The sequence below is a fragment of the Mus caroli genome, unplaced genomic scaffold (assembly GCF_978045245.1).
Source record: "Mus caroli unplaced genomic scaffold, Mus_caroli_1 scaffold_17, whole genome shotgun sequence".
In the NCBI taxonomy this organism is placed as follows: domain Eukaryota; kingdom Metazoa; phylum Chordata; class Mammalia; order Rodentia; family Muridae; genus Mus; species Mus caroli.
The window spans coordinates 23,444,571-23,467,084 of NW_028227272.1; the positions used below are offsets into that span (position 1 = coordinate 23,444,571).

Here is a 22,514-nt window from a genome sequence, read left to right on the forward strand (position 1 = left end):
CAACACTTTGGAATGTGAACTTGCTTGAGCTAGTACTTAGTTAGCATAATTTCACTGGTGGCTCGTCTGTCTAAGGTAGTTAGGGGATATTAAAATAGTCTAACAATAAAATCGCAACCAGTCAACCGTACAGCCACCTTCCAAGGGGGAGGAGAACAGCTCCTTATCCCAAGGGCCTGAGAAAGATCAGTTTACAGGCTCCAGTCCTGCCTAGGATCCTTCCTCCGTCCTCCATCTTGCCACAGCCACAGGCCTCTGTGACTATCATTTCACATCAGCCCACAGCCAAGACTGCTTCTGCCATGAACCACGATGTGCCCGAGTCTTCCCCTGCCCTGGCTTCTGATTGGGAGTCTGGCCGCTGGATAGTGACCTCCACGACCCTCGCTCTGGAACAACCTGTTTATACAATTCTTTCTGAAGCCTAAAGTGCCTGCAAGAGGGGTGTGAGGAAACATAAAAGACTGGGCACTATCATCCCCAGGAACCGGCGACAGAGACCAATAGCAACAGAAGTCCATAGCATCAGAAGCCAATAGCATTCCAGCTGAACTGGCATCTGCCCATGTGTCCCTTCCCAACAGGCTGTTTGCTGCCATGAAGGATCTTCTTCAGTACGCTGCCTGCTTCTTGGCCATATTCTCCACTGGGTTTTTGATCGTGGCCACCTGGACGGACTGTTGGATGGTGAACGCTGATGACTCCCTGGAGGTAAGAGGCCAGCAACCTCAATTTTGCTGTCAGATTTACAGCCAAACACAGATGCCAGTCCTGCAGGGTAATAGCAGCAAAGATAGTCAGCAAAGGAGTAAACTGATTCTTTTTTTTTGGTGATCAATAAATTTTATTAAGAGGCTGAACAGTCATCCAGGATCATTTGGGCCAAGACCTACAACATTTCTGCTTTCCACGATCACAGAAACACTATTAGCCTTAACACACATGTAGCTTTCTTTCTAGAGACTTCAGATCTAGTTCTGGTGCTAGGAATGGAACGTAGGACCTAGTGTGTATCAGGAAAGCACACCACCACTAAGCTACACACATAAACTGATTCTTAATGAATCTTAACACTGTTAGCTTATTTAACCCTGACACTGACCTATGAAGTAAGTACTGTTGTCCCATTTCACAGATGGGGTCATTAAATTATCTATTTTTCTAAGGTTACATTTTCAAAAGTATAATTACACAATGCCTGCCACAGAATGCTCCAGGAGTTCACCACTTCCCATTCTACATATCAAGCAGACTGTTGGTAGCGTCACAACCTTTCTTTCTAAGGTAAATGTGTTCACCTTGCTGGCAGAATCCAAAGTTCTGTGAGAGACATTTTAAAGCTAATGTTGTTGAGCAAGTAGACTCTGTGAAAGCCATTCTAAAAGACAGCGAATAATCCCAGACCTTTGGGAAAGTATAGAGAACCTAAACTGGCTGGTGCAGCATCAGGCATGTGTGACTTTAAACAGTAGAAAACAGGTCAAAAGTCTTCCAAGATCACCTCAGAGCTCCGGAACAGGCGTGGACTTAAGCACTCCACTCTTAACAACTGGTTACACAGCAGGACTCCTGCTTATGAGGGAGGTGACTGGGTAAACTTGCACTTGAGAATTGAATACGAGTCAATGAAAAAAATGTAAAAGGTGAAGTTCACAATCTTTTGCTGTGGTAACAGTAGGGATAGGAGTGAGGCAAAGCTGAACAAGATTCAAATCCTTAGACTTACCTGGTGCTCCTAAGCAAGGCTGAGAAAAATGCAGTTCAGGTAAACTTCATGAAGCGAGCAACTCAAATGAGTCGAGGCAATACCATCTCTTTTCTGTATAGCTTGAGCAAAAGGTCTACTCAGAGCAATACTGTAGGACCTATGAACATTAAAGAAGACCTGGAGGTGAGGGAAGCTTTCTATCTTTATTATAACTCTGTTTACAAACTTGCAAGTTGTAATAGAACTGTAACTCACAATTTTTGTATTTTGTTCTGGAATCTTTTCCTGTGCACGCACACACACACACACACACACACACACACTTAAATTTCCTCTGATTCCTACATGACATTTTAAGGGCAATGGAGTTATAAATGCCTTTATAATGTTGAGAATTTATATTTCTAAAAACTGATATAGAATGGAAATCCTCTCGAGTATCTGTTTTGAAGTGAGTCTAAGAATGGGACTCATCTGAGCAGTAATGCATATATACACGCATATATGTGTGTGTGTGTGTGTGTGTGTGTATGTGTGTGTGTGTGTGTGTGTGTGTGTGTGTGTGTGTGTGTGTGTGTGTATGCATGCCCCTTGGGCAGTGCTTAGTGAAAAGTGTGGCTCAAACTCTGTGAAGCCATTAGTTTCTCATTATCCAGGCTGCCAGTCATAAGTGATCAATAGAAAATAATGTTGCACTTGAGCACACTTTAAATTGAGTCTTTAAAAAAAAATGTCTTTTAAAAATATATAAAACCCCATCCAAAGTCATTGGTTAAATATTTTCTAAAGCAGCTTGAAAGTCTTCTTGCTTCGAGTGAGAGTTGTTAAAGTTCTCAGTTAAGAAAGAGTGTTAAGAAGAGTCGGGTTTGCTGAGGGCACAGGAACCTCAGCATGAAGCACCATGTTCCTTTCACTTTAGTTTCTCAATCAATTCGCCTTCCAAACAGTACAAGAAAATCACTTGTTTAAATGAATGAAATGAATACTAGAAAGTATTCACTTTAAATAAATCTTTCCTAACTTTCACACAGGTTGATATTTTCTTTTTCAATTTTCTTTGTTTGGTTGGTTGTTCTCAATACATCCCCACTGCAGTTTCCTTCTCTTTGTTCCTCCCAGTCCCCTACACCCTGTCCCCTAGATCCACTGGTCCACTGCCACCCTTCAGAAAAGAGCAGGCCCCCTAGATAAATCAACTGAATACAGCAAAAAATGATGCAATGAGACTAGGCACAAAAGCTCATATTAAGGCTGGATGAGGCAATCCAGATAAGAGAGAAAGAGTCACATACACCCTCACTTCCACTGCTGGGAGTCTCAAAAAGTCACCAAGGTCACCAACCCCAGCCTGCATGCAGAAGACCTAGGTCATGCCCATGCAGGCTCTGTGATTGTTGCTTCAGTCTCTGTGCCGATTCAGTAGCCTATGATCCCTACTGAGTTGATTCTAAGGGCCTTGTTCTTCTCCTGTTCTCAAGCTCTCTGGCTCCTACAATCTTCCTCTCCTTCAGGGGTTCCCTGAGCTCCAAGTGGAGAGAATCAATAAAGATCTCCAATTTGCATGCTCTCTCTTTGCCTAATGTTTGGCCGTGGGTCTCCACATCCGAAATGCTTTTTCTATTTCATCTCAGGGAAATGTGTTCTTCAAAGAGCCTGCTTGTGGAAACTATCATGTAAGCATGAACCCCCTCCTGCCACTTCTCTTTGAACAATCTCTCTGTTTTAAAGGGACATCATTCTTTTATAATAATTTCTTTAATTAGGATAAAATTTATTGTTTTGTGCAAAAGGCTGAAGGTGCTCATAATCATTGGCCCATTTAAGCTATTCTCTCTCTTTTGTGTGTCACCCCTGGTTTACGTTAGCATTTCACTTTCTTTAAGCAATTGTTGGGGAAAAAAAAGTAAATGCAATAAAAATATGTAAATAAAAACACTGCAAGAGGCAGAAGTATTCTGGCTCACAGTTCTGTTAATATAGCATATAGGTTGGGAAATTGTTTCTTTGGTTGAGTTCCACTTGGCAAATACATAAAATGTAGTTCATGAAGAAGCACTGTGCATACAGTACTAAAAGAGGCAAGGATAAAGAAGGAATGCATCTTGCCTTTCAGGAAGAGACATTGAGTGCATAAAAAATGAGCATGAACTATAACAAATGATGCAGATCAGTTCATATTTGAGGAGAAAATGAGCAGAATACCATTGGAGCAGAGATGATAAAGCTGTCATTCTCCATTAGGCGTATTGAAATAGGTCTCATCAAAGAAAGGGCTTTCAAGCTAAGCCTCTAAATGATGCAATTTCAAAGGGTAGAAATGGCACCAGAGACTTTGGATGAAAAGACACTATGGCAAAAAAAAAAATAGAGAATGAGTTTCCTGGGTTGTAAAAGGATATAACTCAAAGCAAGAGGCGTGAAGAATTCAGATATTCTAGCATTTCACTTTCTTTGAACAATTGTTGGGGAAAAGTAACTGCAATAAAGTTATGTAAATAAAACATTCTTAGGTTTTACTTCTGTACACCTGCCTTGAAGAGTGACATTCTTTGCATTTGGTATGGGCATTTAAAAAGGAAGGAGGGAAGGAAGGAAGGAAGGAAGGAAGGAAGGAAGGAAGGAAGGAAGGAAGGAAGGAAGGAAGGAAGGAAGGAAGGAAGGACTCTGGAAAAACAGTGGGTGTGACCCTAAATAATAGGCTGAGCAGCTCTCCTAGCATCACCATTCTTGAGTCTGTTGCTCCTGGGAAGACTTGTGTGCTGAAGAGAATGGGTTGAAGGTTTTTAAAGCCAGTAGGTACTCAGCTCTTAGTCCATGTTAACTGACTTCTCTAGGGAAACATCACATCCTGTGTCTTCTATTCTCTTCCCTCAAATATAAGAAGGAGTTGAATTCAATTGCACTTTTATCTCCTTTTAGTTTATCATCAGGGTGCCCTGAGTGCCTATAACCCCCAGCAATGGCTACTTGTTGAGGGATCAAAGATGCTCAGAGCTTTCCCAGAGAAAAATCTTCCACTGGGAGTTTCATATGAATGTGCATTCACTTCACTCTTGTTCCATATACTCACCCTCCTGTCCTCAAGCTCTTCACCATCTCCCTTTACCTCTCCCTCCCTCCATCCTTCCTCCTATCCTTTTCTTATTTCCTTTATGTTCTTATTCTTCCCTTCCATCTCCCTTTCGACTTGTGTTCCTCTTTTCTCCACTCACCCCACAAATATTCCTTAGCACCGACAGTATGGAAGTCACTGTAGTTGATTCCTGGTTATGTGGATTGTACACATCTGGAGGTGATTCTCAGTCTAGTAAAGGACACAAATTGGTGAACACACAGTCACAGTTCAGTGTGACAAGTACTATGTCTGAGGTTGAACAACCATGAGTGGACATCTTAGTCTGTCTTGGATCATTAGTGGAGTCTCCTAAGTAACTGCTAAGATAGGATTTGAAAATCAAGTGAATGAACAGAAGCAAAGAGTGTTCTAACCAAACAAATGGGATACACAGAGATATAGGTGTGATCGTGTTGTATGTTCATGGTATTATGGATACTTTCTGATGTAGACAGGAAATTATAGGGGCTAGGCAATCAAAGGTTTAAAGTATTATGCAAAATATAGGTCCAACCCCATAGGCAAGAAAGAGACAAATACATCCATGCCTTTTAGAAATATCAGCCTTTCTGGCTGCTCTTGGTGGGTGGCTCAAGGGGGTAAAATGAACTATGAGGAGACCTTTTAAGAACATTTGCATAAACCAGGAGGAAAACGGTGCTTGTGTAAATGATAATGTTAGTAAGCATAGAACAATGTGGGTAGAATTGTGAAACTCTAACTCAGGTGGGTGGGGGTGAGTGACTGCCTGAGCCCAGAAGGTAACAGGGAGAGAGAAGCCAAGGTGGAAGTCACCTCACTGACTTGGGGTGACTTGCAAAATCACAGTTGTTTTTGTTTGTCCGTTTTTCCTAGCTTAGCTTAGCATAGTGGCAGAAACTTTCAACAGTGGGGAAGTGGATAGACTATACCTTAATCTAGAGGCTCCTAGTTAAATTTTATTTGTCTCCCCTATACAAGGATAGTGGTAACTCATATGACCTAGCTTTCTGTGAGACTTATATGAGCCTCTGTTCACCAAGTCTTTACCACAGCACTAGGTAAACAGGAATCAGCCAATAAATGTCAAATATATTATGATTAATTCATAGTTCATTGTTTGTTTTGTTCTGGGGGAGGAAGTGACATTTTGTATAATGCTCACCAATCTGACTGACAAATGGAGTTCCGGTCTTATTTTTGCTATCGATCCTCTTAGAGAAATGTTGTTTATTTCTCTGGGCAATGATTTGCCCAGCTTTGTACTTATGAGTGATTATCGCTTGACTCAAGGAGCAAGGCAGAAAATGGAGTCCCATAGCAGAAGTTATCTATCTACCAATGAATGCTTCCAATGAACGAGGGTTAGGAGCATTAATTACATTATTATGATTCTAACTATCTTGTAGGATATGGAGTTATTTGTTTTCTTGCAGGGTATAAGCAATACTTACTTAAGAATGTTGCTGGCCTCTCCATTATCAAAGGGAAAAAATGTTTGAGTAGATGATTCAATTTCCAGTTAATTTTTTGTCAATTATTTTCCTGGAAATTGCTATACTCTGTGCACCATTATGATTAAATTTTTATTACTTCAAAAGAAGGCTGTTCATAGTAGAATTTTTTTCATCCTCATAATAGGTTTTCTCCTAGGATTTCTATTTGCCTTACTGATGCTATAATTCTTCCAGGCATAAGGTATGTATTAAAATTATTATGTATAATATGAGCACTGATTATTTATATACCAATTTGAGGTCCAGTTTGATTTTAAGGCTTTTAGCAAACATTTGAGACTGTGAGTGTACTCCTATTTGTCTCAAGATTTCCTACTGCACTGAGGTCCACGTTGCAGGAGCTGAGGGTGCATTCGGGCACATGAGCTCATGGAAAAGTTGTTACAGTGTTTTCCATTTTGTTGAAAGAATGAACAAAAGATGATCTATCAAGATTCACATTAAGCCCTGAATAAGAAGTATGTCTATAGTGAGATAAATGACCATTTTCTAAAAGGTCTGATCTCATACCTTGCTATAATATAAAGAATTAATACATCCATTTGGATCATTTTTTTAAATAGGAAAAAAAATTAAGAAAAATATCTAATCCCCTAAAGTGTTTAATAAAGCTGGTGGGAAAAGTGTATTTGGCCTAAATGGTGAGGCTTTTCTGGTTTGTTCTTTAAAGAGAACATTTTTTATAAAGTAAGGAAAAGGCATCTAATTGTTATTGACATACAATCTGTGACCTCTGACACGGGTCAGTTAGCCTTACTGACTGTGATGCTATGCTCTCTGAGGACAGCATTGTCATGCAGGCAACAAGAGAATTATAGCAAAATCTAAGTGTTTTCATAGGTTCTGCAGTGTAAGTCAAGTCATTTAGTGACAGGAGTTCTGGTGGCCAGTGCTATAGAAGACAAAAGCCTTAATGGACAACTGCTTTGAGATTCCAAATAGTCAATCCCAGGATTAAGTACTAGTTTATGACACTATAGCTCACCGGAAAGAGTCTTCATTGACATAATTTCTAAGGGACTTTGGAGTGATGCCAGGTCAGTATAAACCCTCCATTCTGAGTACAGTCACTCCAGCTCATGGATTTAACTGTTGTAGTTTGTTTATTCTGCTCACAAGCACATATGCACCCAGGCATTGTGGTCTATCTTTGTAATTCCAGAGCTTATGAATTTGAGATGTGAGGATTACTGCAAGTTCTAGGGGAGTTAGGGCTACTGACCCTCTGTTGTATCTAACCAGGAGAAAAAAATTAATAACTGAACATATGGACATGTGAAGCAAAAATTCACAGTGTCATATTGACCACCTTGTACTTCAGATCAAAGCAGGGTTAGTTATGCATTTATGTGGATTCACGGGAATCAATAGACTTTGTCTCCAATAAGTAACTATTGAGCATCTGTTGTTTATCAGGATGGGGGATGATGGAATCCTTGAAGCAGGGAGCCATATCTACCCTGCTTGCTGCTGCATTCCCAGCATTAATTGGCATGCCGGTTAGAACTTGACAAGCATTCAGTGACACAGATTAGAATGTAACATTGTAGAAAAATTCCTGTGGCATCACAGGTTGAAGGAGATAAACTCCTGCTAGAAAGAGCATAGAGAGATGTCTTATGGAAAAAGGAATGTCTTTTAAGTGAGACTTGAGTTTCAGGTAGAAATTTAACAAGTGGAGAGCAAAGAACATTGGTTTTAGTACAGACAAGGTTTAAATAACCCAAAGACCCGAGGAACCAGGTCTGTGCATGTGTGATGTGGTCTTTGCAGGGGTGGTGGGGACATGTTGAGAATATTTACATCGAGATACAAGCAGCCACTCACTGTGGCTGTTTCCATCCATAAACAGCTCAAGAACCAAAGCTGATCAAGTGGACAAGGGAAAAAAGGAAGCCAGGTGTCTGGATTGTCTGTGGTATCTCTCCACTTGGAATATCAGTGAGCAGGCAGGAGATGTGTTGTGTCTTCTGCTTTGTTGATGTTTTGGAAATTTTCATCTCTCTTGTGTGGGAAATGATCCATGTCTCACTCTTTGGAGAAATGACATCACTGGAGCAAAAATTTCTTCAACATTGCTTGCCTGTGTTATTCATACAATACCGATTGCATGTTAAAAACAAATAGAAACCTCAAAATTAGAACTTTCTATTTCAAATGGCTCCATGAGATTAAAATTTTACAGTTTTTGCCCTTTAAGAAAGGTTAGCCACACTCTTTAAGTACTAGTTAGCCTTTAAAGATCCTTATTTTAAGACTTCCAAGAACTTCCATTGGCTTGCCTTGCAAAATAGTTCCTAATAAGCCATGTTTTTCCCCCACAGGCAGAGAGGTTAACCAAAAGCACTAGAATATAACACAGAGGGCTTTCCTAAAATGATAACTTAAAATTTTTTTAACCTTGTAGTTTATGCACAAAGGCACCTTTAAGGGTGTCTACAGTAAGTGCTGCATTAAACACAGAAGTTTAGTTAATTAAGGCCACTCTTCTCACATATCTTGGCTGAGTGTGAATACCAAGCGATTTAATCGTGTGCCCCTGGGCATTAATACCTAACGAAATTGGATTCCTTGTTTCCTCTAATGACCTCATTGCTTTTCGAAATATGGCCATGGCAGGTAAATGATCAATAGCCTTGAAATTGACACCAGCACTGGGCCATAGCTGAATATCCTTGTTATTAAGAATTGTGTGTTACATCATGTATAGTAGGAATGGCCACCTATAATGCAACAAGAATAAGAAAGTATGTACCATCATTGTTTGGTCCACCACGCTAATTAGGATAAACTGGATTTATGAGCTGAGAGACGGGGGACATCGGTACTAACTAACCCTGCTTTTTTTTTTCATAGTATAGTGGGTCTGTATGTACCCTAACTGTATCAGTTTCCATAACAAATGACTTGAAGCAAATTATTCTCTCATTGTCCTGAAGACCAGAATTTTAAGATCAAAATCTCTTCAAGGTTCCAGTCAGTGTCTCTGAAGCTCCAGGAAGAACTGCTCTGGTACTTCCAGATTCTCGTTACTGGGGGTTGTCCATGACTTGTGAGTGTGTGACTGCCAACACAGAAGTGGTCCTGTGACCCCATTTCCATCTGCCTGTGCTTTTTCTTTGTAAAAATATGATAAGGACACCATGTATAAGTTTAGAGTCCCTTGTACAGCTGATGTGATGCCCTCTTCTCACGCCTGTAACTCAGTAGTATCTACAGGGCCATAGTCACAGGTTCTGGGGATTAAGATGGGTTTGAGTCTTTTAGAAGGCTGTCATTCCTTTCATTATGTCCTCATTTTTGCCACGGTCATTTTTAGTGAAACCAAGTACAGCCAGTACTTAACTCATGGTATTTAGAAAGTTACCATCATTTTCATTTGAGCTAACAATTTATACTAATTAGCAATTTTTAATATTTTAAACCACCCAGTCATTATCTTTCTTATACAGATGAGGAAATTGAAATTCAAAACAGGGAAGATCTTGCCAAAGGTTACTACATAACTATTAAAATTGTCAATCTCTGTTTTAAAATTATACTTATATGTGTGTATGTATGTGCATATCTTGCTTTGAAAATCAATGTGTCAGTTTGTACAAGATGGATTTTTCCTCATTAGAATTTTGACCTCTGTGTTTTTCGGAGTCTGGTAATCTTCCATAAAAATCAAGATTATTATTTTCAGATTTAAGAGTAGGGATAGCCTGCCAAAGTAATGATTTGAAGGAGAGCCTAGGCATGAGAATCAAGTTAGGACCTCTTCACTGAAGGTTGTTTTCCAATATTCAAGTACCAAATACAGAATGCCTTAGCCTGAAAGAGAGTTCTGAAATGAGTTGTACGTGCACACAAGCAAGACTTGGATATACACACATGGATGGCTCAGTTGGAGACCTGTATCCTGCATTATTATTGACTGTGCTGTTACAGTATTTTTCCTTCCTTATGCATCTGTTTCCTTGTTTGTAAATAGACGATAACAGCTTGTTAATGATCTTTAAGAAACAAATGACATAATAACATACTTCGATAGCTGGTACTTCAAATTATAGACTCAATATAAATGTTAATCATTACCAATTGCAAATATTTTACATACAAGACAATGATGAGAGTATCAGGAGAGTTTCAGCAAGCCCCAAATAGAACAAAGTGCAAAAGTTTCAGAGTGCTCACGTTACTATGTTCACAGTAATATGATTTCATTTTTTGAAAAGTGTTTTTCTGTTCTTTTACCCCCTCTGGACAACGTTTCAACATCTCTCCCATTGCAACTCTTTCCTGCTCTACTATCTTATTTATTCTTTGGGAATGGGGTTTTAAAATTGACTTTCCACAATAACTGCGAAGGTTTTCTAAGCTAACTTCAGATTTTCAAGGTAATGGAATCTGTAATTGAGTCTGAAGAAACAATGATATTGCCTCTGCTCCATATTCATGAGCTTTGTCAAGAATACTTGAAACTATTGTCTGCTGAGATATTTACTACTGTTTTTAAAAAAGTTTGTGCTGACTTACAACCCACCAATAAAGGATTAGAAGGGTCAGGATACTGGTACCTTTTAGCTCTAAGTGGATATCCTCACCTGCATGCCAATTCCAAGTAAACACGCTTTACAACTGTCCAATTCTATTAGATTACTTCTCAGACCCTTTATGTTCATGTCGTAGCTTAAGGTTTGTAGTATGTCAGTATAGCAGAGAGAAAGACAACTGGGGATGCTCAGTCATTTATTGCTGCCCTTTTTCATTTATTGGTTTTCTTTGCTAATTTTAAATTTATGAACCTCATATAAAACAGCATCTTTCTTCATGAAAGTCGATGTCTGTAATGAAGATGAATTAATGTGCCCTACTGATAGACTTGAGACATTAGCATTATCATCTATTGTTTTATAGATTTATTTATGCGTAAATGTTGGCACATGGAAGTGAAATAGATTGTCTTTATGTTAAAGCACGACTCAACGACAGAAGAATATATTCAGTTCTGGTTTTATCCCTCTCACCCATGACTTATTTTTCCACGTGCCACTTCCAATCAGGAAGTAAATTTATTTCTTGGCCCAGGAAACTTTTAATTGTCAATGTCTAAGGGAATATATTCTACTGGCATTGCTTTATATAAATAGACTTCTAGTTATGCTTGTAACCACTGTACTTTGATAACAAACATAGCTGAGTGACCATTTGACCAAGAGGAAATGGAGTTGCCTTTGCAGAGTGTTTCATACAGTGTCTTTTCCAACCTCCAGGTGAGCACTAAATGCAGAGGCCTGTGGTGGGAGTGTGTAACAAACGCTTTTGATGGGATTCGAACCTGCGATGAGTACGACTCCATATATGCAGAACATCCCTGTATGTATAATGTTAACCTTTCTGTTTGAGTGTGCCATGGAATACTGAGCTCAGATATCCATTTGTTGTATGGTATGAAGGATTTTAATGTGAAATATTGGCAATTAGAAATGGGTATCATTTTTGAAATATGAATGGAAACATATTGTATCATATTTCACCGTTCCTCCTGATTTTGCAAATTCCTCTAGAGTAAAATTATTTTCACAAGGGACTTTACACAATACCTTATGCATAATGGGCTAATAGCAAATATTCCAAGAAATGGAAACTTATCCTTTGGTATTGTGATTTTATAATTAGAATTGACAAGCTACATGAATAGCACTCATTGCTGTGTTTCAACTATGACTTAGCTAAAAAGTAGAAAGTTTGCTACTCTTTTTTCACTTGAAGAATTGCTAAGATAGAGTAGCAGAGACAGAGAGAGAGAGGGAGGGAGAGAGATGGGGGAGAGAGAGAGAGAGAGGGAGAGAGAGAGAGAGAGGGGGGGAAGAGGAAGAGGAAGAGGAAGAGGAAGAGGAAGAGGATATGGGGTCCATAGATGAAGACAACAGCGCATGTGAGGAACCATTAGTCTCAATGCTGGAGACAATTCCCTCATCTTTCTCTCTCTTAGCTCTTAATTCTACCTAGATATTAGCAAAGCCATGTGCCTATAAATAAAGCAAGCTTTTAAATTAACAATCCATTGTTAATACCCTCAACCTTCTTCACAGCATTGACATATTTAGAAATTTGAACCATGCCAAGAAATACCAGTCCTGCTATTAAAAGAAATTGCTTTTATGCGTTTCAAAGCCAGTGATGGGTGGTAGTGCTACAAGCATCAAGATAAAAGTGGGTCCTGTGCAATGTACCTCCCCCCCCCCCAGACATCTATTTTATTTCAGGAAAACACATTTAAAGAAAACAATCTTCAAAACATCTTCATCTGGTATTTGGGAGTTCAGTGTCTGAGATAATTTTTGCCAAAATTTATAAAGCCTTTTAATTACATTTTTGCTTAGAAATTTTTACAGCTTCACATTTTCCTCACTATATTCATCTCATTTTATACACACATACTTACACACACACACACACACACACACACACACACACACACATACACACACACACCATCCTGATTTGATGAAAAGGAAGAAATATATGCCTGTTTCTCACGCTGTTTTAAAAATGTAACGTGTGGACCAAGCCAGAAGACAACCATTATTTATTTATTTTCTTATTTATTTATTTATTTACATATTTCTGTATGTATATGTGTGGGCCTGGGCATATCCAGGTACAGTTGTGGAGGTCAGAGAGTCAGTACTTTCCTTCGTACTGGGTTCTGCTGTTTGAACTCGGATCTTCTGGTTTGGGAACAGACCTGTGTGCTGAGTCATCTTCTGGGTCTAGGAAGTCAAGCAAAAGTTAAAGTTTTTAAAATTTAAATACTGGTATACACAGTCATGGAAGAAGAATTAGAGCCATTCATTAGGGAAACAAATGTTGATATTTTAATATGCTCCTGTTAAAGATTTACCTGTACTATCTCATCTTTGTCTGTTGTTTTTACTTATTGCTTTCAAATGGTACATAACTTTCATTTGTATGCAAATATACATTCAAAGACAACAATAATAAACATGTGTTCTAGAAAAATAACTTCTCTAGATCCTCTTGGTTAGAAGGCTATCTACAAGGTGTAGAAATTTCATTTCATTTTCTACTAAATTCATAAAATCAATGTAGATAGCTTTTACAGTTTCTCCTGTATGTGGCACCAGATAGTTATTTGTGCTTTGGTGCATCTTTTGTTAAAAATAGTTTGAGCAAGCCCAAGTAAGAATGCTAACTCTGTTCTGGATGCCAGAATTCAACCCTTGACAAAAGAAATTCTTCCATAGGTTTCTTGATCATTTTGCTTGTAACAGATCTGCCCTCCTGGAACCAGACTGAACAGGGGGCTCAAATCCTAGAGCTTCATAGAGATCCTCCATATGGAACAGAACATGCAAGACTCTCTATAGGAAGAGGAAAGCAGGGCCAATGTAGATGTGCATGAATATCTCATCCTAACAGCACTAATGACTTTGGGTTGGCCAAAGTCTTCTCATTAGTAGAGGGCCCACTTATGTACTGAGTATTGAATTAAAGAAAAAATTTTAAAAATCTAGCATATAAATGTTAGCTCTTCATAATTTTTCTTTTATTTTTTTTGGTAAATATATGTATACATTGGATTTCTATTAGAAATAAAGACAATTTTTAAGATAGATATTCCTAGTCTCAGGATAAATACATACTCATGTATTGATAATTGACTTGGTTTTCTGTTAGAGTTGCTGTGAGAACATGTTCTGGCAAATCACTGCAGAGGAGCAAAGCTTTCTTTTGGCTCACAGTTAAAGGAGGCAGGAAAGTCAATGTAGCAGGGACTTGAACCAGCTGCTCACCCTGGGAAGGAGAGAAGGGTGAATGCTTGTGGCCAGTTCATTTTATCTTTTTTATATAGTCCATGGCCCAAGTCCAGGAAACAGTGCTACACACTTTTAGCATGGGATTTTCCATCTCAATTAATTTAACTGGTGAATGCTTCGCAGGCATGCTTAGAAGCCAAGCAATCCCTTGGAGATATGTCTAGGGGCAGTATCCTAGGTAATTCTATATCCTGTCATTTAGACAATCAGTAGTCACATCATAATAATACATGGGCATATACAGTGCATTCACCTGCTGATAAGATCGGAAGAATTTCATATAGTAATTTGTTTTCTTCTGCAAGTATATCATATAAATCTTAAATTTTTAAACAGGGAAAATGCCCTATATTTCTCAAAAACATAAGCCAGAATTTTATCTCCTCATTGAAAAAAATGTAAAGGCAAAAAGTTCCCAGATTTTTATGAAAATAAAATATAACTAGTATATATGAAATGAAAATATATTAATATTTTTTATGATCTAGGTAATATAAGTTGTTCATACTCTATTTTTGATGTAATTTTCTTCCTTTTTAGTATTTTGATTCAACCCCCAAACCTTCTTCTGTAGAACTCTGTGTAACTGCCACTCAGAGTTTTGATTTCACAACTACAGTTGCTTTATGATAGTTTTAATTTTCATGAGAAATTATAGCCACCCATCTTGAAGCTTGTATAGATATAAATTCTGAATTCTATGTATGGCCTTATGTTGCTGTGTCTAATCTTGTGTTCTGTGATGTTCCTGTGCAAGTTAATGTGTCTGTACATCTCTCCCTTTTCCTCCTTCCCACATTCCTCCTCTGACTACTCCTCTCCCACCCCTGCTCTGACTCCCTGATCTTGCAGTGAAGCTGGTGGTAACTCGAGCACTGATGATCACAGCTGACATTTTAGCTGGCTTTGGATTCATCACCCTGCTCCTTGGTCTTGACTGTGTGAAGTTCCTACCTGATGAGCCACAAATTAAAGTCCGCCTTTGCTTTGTTGCAGGGACCACATTACTCATTGCAGGTATTGGGCTTGATTTATTTTATTCAATAATCATGAGTCCCTGATCATGCTCGAGTTGTGCTACACGAACTTATCATTTCTCCTCATTTAAGACAGTCTATCCATACATATCTTGCCTCATGATAGTGTACAGCTCTTATATATACCAGTAAGTTTATTTAACAAACAACATATACTTGTTTTGAGAAAAGATCTTGAAGACCACTAAATACTCTTTTTATAAATCAATAAACAAAAATTTAAATTACTGAAGAAAATCCTTGTGGGTGTTACAAAAAAGATGAGCAAATTTGGTGACTTAAGATATCTAAAGGCTGGAACAATTATCTACAATTAGTCTGCCATACACAGAGTTTTAAAGCATGCATTCTGTTTTGTAGTTTTTTTAAAAAGGTTTTTCCAAATTAGTTGGTAAATGTAACAACGTTCAAAAAAGGGATGGTAACTGTCTTAGTCAGGGTTTCTATTCCTCCACAAACATCATGACCAAGAAGCAAGTTGGGGAGGGAAGGGTTTATTCAGCTTACAATTCCATACTGCTGTTTATCACCAAGGAAGTCAGGACTGGAACTCAAACAGGTCAGGAAGCAGGAGCTGATGCAGAGGCCATAGAGGGATGTTCTTTACTGGTTTGCTTCCCCTGGCTTGCTCAGCCTGCTCTCTGATAGAACCAAAACCACCAGCCCAGAGATGGTCCCACCCACAAAGGGCCTTTCCCCCTTGATCACTAATTGAGAAAATGCCCTACAGTTGTATCTCATGGAGGCATTTCCTCAACTGAAGCTCCCCTCTCTGTGATAACTCCAGCTGTGTCAAGTTGACACAAAACTAGCCAGTAAAGTAACTTATATCTTTTTATAATGGTTACATGTTTGAATACCTTAGATGAACAATTAGACTTATAAATCCAAATGTTTAAAATAGATATTACCAAATCTCCAAGAGTTGATAATATGCACTGTCCCACCACAAGAGGATAAGTATTTTTCAAAACACCCTCTCAACATATTTCATTGTCTCCCAGTTATCTCTTATCTGGCCTATGTTATACAATTTTTTACTTAAAATAGTGGAAACAATGTGCTATGATTTCAAGTGAGTCAATTATTAGAGAGGGAAAGCTGTGGGCTTCAGTCAAATTGTTGAAGGGATGTCACTTCTTGACCCATGCTTACATGCTCCGGAACACGATAAAATGATTGCTAGAAAAGATACAGTTTTTATATGGGTGTTATCTTCCCCTCCCCCTCCCCAGCATACTGAATTTCAATGAATTGGACACATTGTATATGTAGATACTGACTGCATTAATAAGATAACTCAGTTTACATGTGAGTGTTGACTGTATGTCCGGGACAGCATGCCTCACAGTTAGGGTTACTATTGTTATGATGACACACAATGACCAAAAGCAAGTTGGAGAGGACAGTGTTTATTCAGCTTACTCTTCCATATCATAATCCATCACTGAAGGAATTCAGGACAGCAGCTCAAACAGGGCGGGAGTTGAGTCAGGAGCTGATGCAGTGGCTTGTTCATAATGGCTTGTTTGGTCTGTTTTCTTAAAGAACCCAGGACCACTAGCCCAGAGACAGCACCACCATAATTGGCTGGCTTCTCCTCTATCAATCATTAAGAAAATGCCCACAATGGAGGAGTTAGAGAAAAGACTGAAGGAGCTGAATGGGTTTACAACCTCATAGGAAGAACAACAATGTCAACCAACCAGAACCCCTCAGAGCTCCCAGGGACTAAACCACCAACCAAAGAGTACACATGGAGGGACCCATGGCTCCAGGTTCATATGTAAGCAGAGGATTGCCCTATATTACATGAATGGGAGGGGAGACCCTTGGTCCAGTGGAGGCTCGATGCCCCAGCACAGGGAGATGCTAGGGCAGTGAGGCAGGAGTGGGTGGGTGGGTAGGGGAGCACTCTCATAGAAAGAGAAGAGAGGGAGGATGGGATATGGGGCTTGCAGAGGGGAAACCAGGAAGTGGATAAATTTGAAATGTAAATAAATATAATAACCAATAAAAATGAAAAGAAAACAAAAAGAAAATGCCCCACAGCCAGATCTTCTGGAGGAATTTTCTCATTTAATGTTCCTACTTTCAGATGACTCTAGTTTCTGTCAAGTTGACATAAGACTATTCAGCACAGAAGAGTTGGTCATTGCATGTTGGAATTGATTTTTGTATCTGTAGATGCATAGTGTACATAGAAGTGTTAACTGTGTATTTGGGAGAACATTGTTGCATGCTGGCTGTTTATCTGGGGCATCACTGTTTACACAAAGGTATCTGGGATAGCTTCAGTTTCAGGTCTTAGAAAACAAAAATATTTTTAAATATCACATACTTTCAATTAAAAACTAATGTATAAAGCCTAGTCCATGGTGGTACATGCCTTTAATCTCATCACTCAGGAGGCAGGTGGATCTCACCAATCTAATCTACATAGTAAGTTCCAGGACAGACAGTGCTATGTAAAGAAAATCCTTCTCAACAAAACAAAACAAAAATGAAAACAAAAGAAAACAAGCCCCCAAACCTTAAGACAGAAGAAAATTAATTTAGAATGAAAAAAATGTTCTGTGACTCATGTTTACAAGTTCCTGTGTTTTCAAATTTGATTTAAATATTTTCATTTATGAAGCTGTCATGAGCCATGTACGACATTCTCTTGAGCAACAAGCCATATATATGATGGGAGCCTCATGACATCATAATGGAGCTGATAATTTCTTTTTTTTTATTTTTTTTAAATTTCTTTTACTTGGTGATGCAACAACTGTCATATCATTATAGCATAAGGAATTACTCACAAATTTGTGGCAGTGTTGACCCACACATAACTTCAGTACATGCTACTTTGTGATGGTAATGGATGGTATGTTACAAGAGATTATATTTAATATAACATATTGTATCATTTCACTTTATACTTGATCTTAGCCAAAAGGCTTAGAAGTGATATCATTTCACTTTCAAAAGTTGTTTTCTGTAAAGCATTGGCCCCTGTTACAGCTGACTCCTCTTACTCATGGGTGCTGCATTTCTTAGCTGCATTGTTTTTTTTCTCTTGATATTGACCTTAATTTCATATTGTCTTGCTCACTATGGCCTTGAGAGAAATGAGCCATGATATATATTTTTTTTGTATATGTGTGTGTGCACATGTGTGTGCCATGTAGCTCAGGTATACAGTATGTCAACCACACAAATTTTCTCTGTTAGGTGATATATGGCTGTACAAAAATAACTTTGGAAAAATTGGAAAGTTGTAAATAGATACATCATAGCCATCATTTTAGAGTTTGACAAACAGATGAGCAGTGTGTTCTTTCATCTCAGAGCTTTGTGTTGTGGAGAGAGAAGCTGAAAGGCAATGACAGAAGCTGTCCAACATTCTATTGTTGCATGGTTCACCATAGCAATCTTACTGCATGCTTTTACCATGCATCTTTAACAGTAAGCAGATCCTTGTGACTTAAACTTGGAGACTGCTCTGCATCATTCCTGACCCCCTCGTTTCTTTCAGGTACCCCAGGAATCATTGGTTCGGTGTGGTATGCTGTGGATGTTTATGTTGAACGCTCCTCTCTCATTTTACACAATATATTTCTTGGGATCCAATATAAATTTGGTTGGTCCTGCTGGCTTGGAATGGCTGGGTCTTTGGGTTGCTTTTTGGCAGGAGCTCTCCTCACCTGCTGTTTGTACCTCTTCAAAGGTAAGAACAAGCAGAGGACTGGTCCCTCTTTTACTGTCATCTTTCCCAATCCAAAGGAAATGCACATCATATCAGACCACATAGCTCTGACACTCTTTGCATTTTCAGTTGTTCAAAGAAAACTAAATTGTAGCACTCAGGATTGATTCCCCAGTAATAGATATCAGTTGAAAAGGAAAGCCAGAACTGCATCCCACAACTCACTAATAGTTTATGGACAATGATCATTGTTGTGCATCTAACTTCACTAAAACAACTAAATTTATGTTTAGGGTTAAATGGACAACTTGGCTGAGAGTCAGTCAATATTTGTTAGTAAAGAATGTAATCTATGGAATTAGTGTTCTAAAAATCTACCTAAAATACTAAGATCTCTTCATAATAAAACAGAGGAATCTATTCATCACAATTTCAATATAAAGATAATTTTTAGATTAAAATACTTAGAACTTCATCTGAGATTCAGGAATCCTACATGATTTCAACAGAGACTCCTCTGTGTGCTGTGTGTGTGTGTGTGTAAAGGAGAGTGTGCATGTGCATGTGTGTGACTGTGTGTGCATGTGTACATGTCTTTGTGTGAATGTATATATGCATCTGTATTTATTTACATGCATATATGCATACATGTGAAAGTGTATATGTGTCTGTGTGTGTCTGTGTAAAAAGAGTATGTGTGCATATGTATGAGAGCATGTCTTTGTGTGTGTGAATGTGTCTTTATGTATATATGTACATATATGTTTGTGCATGCATGCATGTATGTGTGTGTGTGCACATTCATGAACATGCCTGTGTGCATTGGTGTGTGCATATCCTTGTCTGTCTTGGAGAAGAATATATAAAATGACTATTTTTTTCAGGGGGAGGTTGAGACAGGGTTTCTCTGTATAGCTCTGGCTGTCCTGGAACTCACTTTGTAGACCAGGCTGGCCTCGAACTCAGAAATCCACCTGCCTCTGCCTCCCAAGTGCTGGGATTAAAGGTGTGCACCACCACGCCCGGCTTAAAATGACTATTTTTTTATTTTTGAATGTTAATTGGGTTATATGCATTTTTCTACATCTATCTCTTTTGAACAGATGTTGGGCCTGAGAGGAACTACCCTTATGCCATGAGGAAGCCCTATTCAACTGCAGGTGTGTCCATGGCCAAGTCCTACAAGGCCCCTCGGACAGAGACAGCCAAAATGTATGCTGTAGACACCAGAGTATAAAATCTGCCAAATGTTAATCTGTGTTCCTGTGCTGTTTAATTACTCAATCAATGTATTCAAGTTAATAAAATAAATGATTGACTTTGAAGCATTTATTTACATTTCTGATTCAAATTAATTAATTGTTGGTTCAATCAAAATGTTTGATTCGTCTCCCATGACTCTCTCTACTACGCCCCCAACAGTCTCTCTGTATTTTCGGTTGACACTGATAAAATGTAGAAATATGTTTTAGGTGTCTTTATTGCTTTTGGGGGTTATGGCACAGGAATATTAAAGTGAAGTGATGCTTCAGAAACACAAAGCAATTTTAAGCAAGTCCAAGGTCCTAATTTTGAAAGGATAGAGGAGCTTTTAGTTCTCCCTGACTCAAAGCACGATTTTTATTCTCTCAGGGAATTTATCAATAACTTGAAAGAAGGTTATTGTTCTAATTTTAAACTTGTATATCAGAATCTAACACACTCAAATATTATTAAACTGGAAAAAGAAAATACCAGTCCCATGTTCTTGCTTCCAGTGGATGCTGCAAATAGGAACTTCCCCTTCACACTCTAAATGTCAATGGTGAATGCTAAATTAACATTGGAGTCAGGGGTGATTTCTCCTCACTAATGCAAGAGGTCAGGTTATAATTTTCATAGCACTCCAAAGCTGCCTATACATAGACAATTCTTGTTCTATTGTATAATAACTTGACCAGGGAGTTACTCACATGTATATTGACAGTCTGAAATGGACTACATTAGAAATTACCTGCTAAGATGCCCACACATCTCCAGGTGCTCAGAATCTAGCTGCTTAACACCCAGTATGTTACAAGACATAGAAAACAAATATTTACTCTAATACACTAGAGTTGATCCTCAAATCTACTGAAGAAATTTCTCATAAAATATAAACAGTGTGTTTTTAGGAAAACAAAGGAGAGTATAAAAATGTAAAGGAACGAGTGTAGCCTCTACATGAGACACAGGCACATTTACAGTGTGGTCATCTTGAACATTCGAACTCATTGAGTTCTTGGAAAAGCTAAAAAAGTTAATCTCAAATTACCTGATATCTTCTACTTTAAACAGATTAACATTAATACTCTTGTGCTAACCTAAAAAATATAAAATAATCTAAAATTTAGTTCTTTGTAGAAAGAGCAGAAAGGAAGTTGTGAATTTCTGGACCCCTCCCCCAAAGTTAGGCTTCTAAGGACAATGTGAATATGAAATGATGAAACTTACTATGTGTAATGGACTCATGAAGATGTCACTGGCTGCCCATTTACTACTATCTTCTGGAAAGGTTCTAATCTATTCACACTACTAAGAGCAGCTGAATCCTCCTAGGACATCACAGGGATATCATTAATGGGGTGATTGACAAGTTGTAGATTATGGATAGTGCCTATGTGGATACTATATGCATTTCAAAACATTTTTGTGCTTTTTTTCCTCACTTTTTTTCTTTTTAATTTTGAGTGTTAGTTGGGGGTAGATGGGTATATGCCTGTGTGTGTGTGTGTGTGTATATATATATATATATATATATATATATATATATATATATATATAGTAGTTTTCTAAAGTGTTGTAACTGATTTTAGTTCCATAGATGCATGAGAATTCTAGGTGCTACACATCTGTATAATCAGAGACCAGAGGAAGATGTCAGTTGGAATAGTGTTAATTTTCAAGTTGACATAATTTAAAATCATCTGGGAGTGTGTCTGAAAGAGGGGCGGTGCAGATCAGGTTGGCCTGGGGACAGCTCTGTTGTGGTTATGTTGACTCTATTGATTGAGCTGGGAAGACCACTCTCTGTGGGTGACTCCATTCCCTCAGCTGGGGTTCCTGGACTGTAAAAGAGATGAGAACCAAACTGAGCTCAAGCATACATGCACTAATTGATTGGCTTCTGCTCTTGACTATGGATGTCACGTGACTAGCTACTCCATGATCCTCAGCCGTTATTTCCCTACAGTGATGCACAGCAAACTGGAATTTGGAGTCAAACAAATCCTCTAATTTGAAACTCTTTGGTCGGGATGATTTATCATCTAAACAGAAAATGAAGCTAGGGTATGAGGTGCTCTTTGTCAATCTTATTGCACTGGGACAGGGTCTCTGGCTGAACTTGAACCTGGTAACCAGAAGGTCTCATCAATCCAACCATCTCCACCCCACACTACAACCCTCCCCCGCTGGGGAAATAGGCTTATGCAACCACTCCCAACCTTTGACTTGGGCATTGGGGATTCAAACTCAGGGCCTCATGTTTGAGTAGCAGATGTGCTTAGCCGCTGAGCAGTCAGCCTGTCAAGCCTTCAACTTTGTGGTTTTTCTTTTACTTTATTTTTTTCACAGTATCTATTAGATAGTATGACAAGTATCTCACAATTCTCCTA

At 38.5% G+C, this 22,514-nt stretch overlaps 1 protein-coding gene across 1 annotated transcript; it reads left to right on the forward strand.

The window, feature by feature from the left end:
• The first annotated feature begins 209 nt into the window (after positions 1-209).
• On the forward strand, positions 210-21,610 carry Cldn16 (claudin 16). Its single transcript, XM_021185449.2, has 5 exons — positions 210-711; positions 11,578-11,680; positions 15,001-15,165; positions 18,709-18,900; positions 19,983-21,610. Exons 1-5 carry the CDS (start codon positions 598-600, stop codon positions 20,114-20,116), a joined length of 708 nt encoding a protein of 235 aa, XP_021041108.1. The 5' UTR covers positions 210-597; the 3' UTR covers positions 20,117-21,610.
• Positions 21,611-22,514: the final 904 nt, after the last annotated feature.

Bases quoted from the DNA above. Each gene is read 5' to 3' on its own strand.
- Cldn16 (XM_021185449.2), top strand. From the start codon at position 598: ATGAAGGATCTTCTTCAGTACGCTGCCTGCTTCTTGGCCATATTCTCC. The intron at 712-11,577 runs GTAAGAGGCCAG...TCCAACCTCCAG, and splicing joins ACGCTGATGACTCCCTGGAG to GTGAGCACTAAATGCAGAGG. The intron at 11,681-15,000 runs GTATGTATAATG...CTGATCTTGCAG, and splicing joins CATATATGCAGAACATCCCT to TGAAGCTGGTGGTAACTCGA.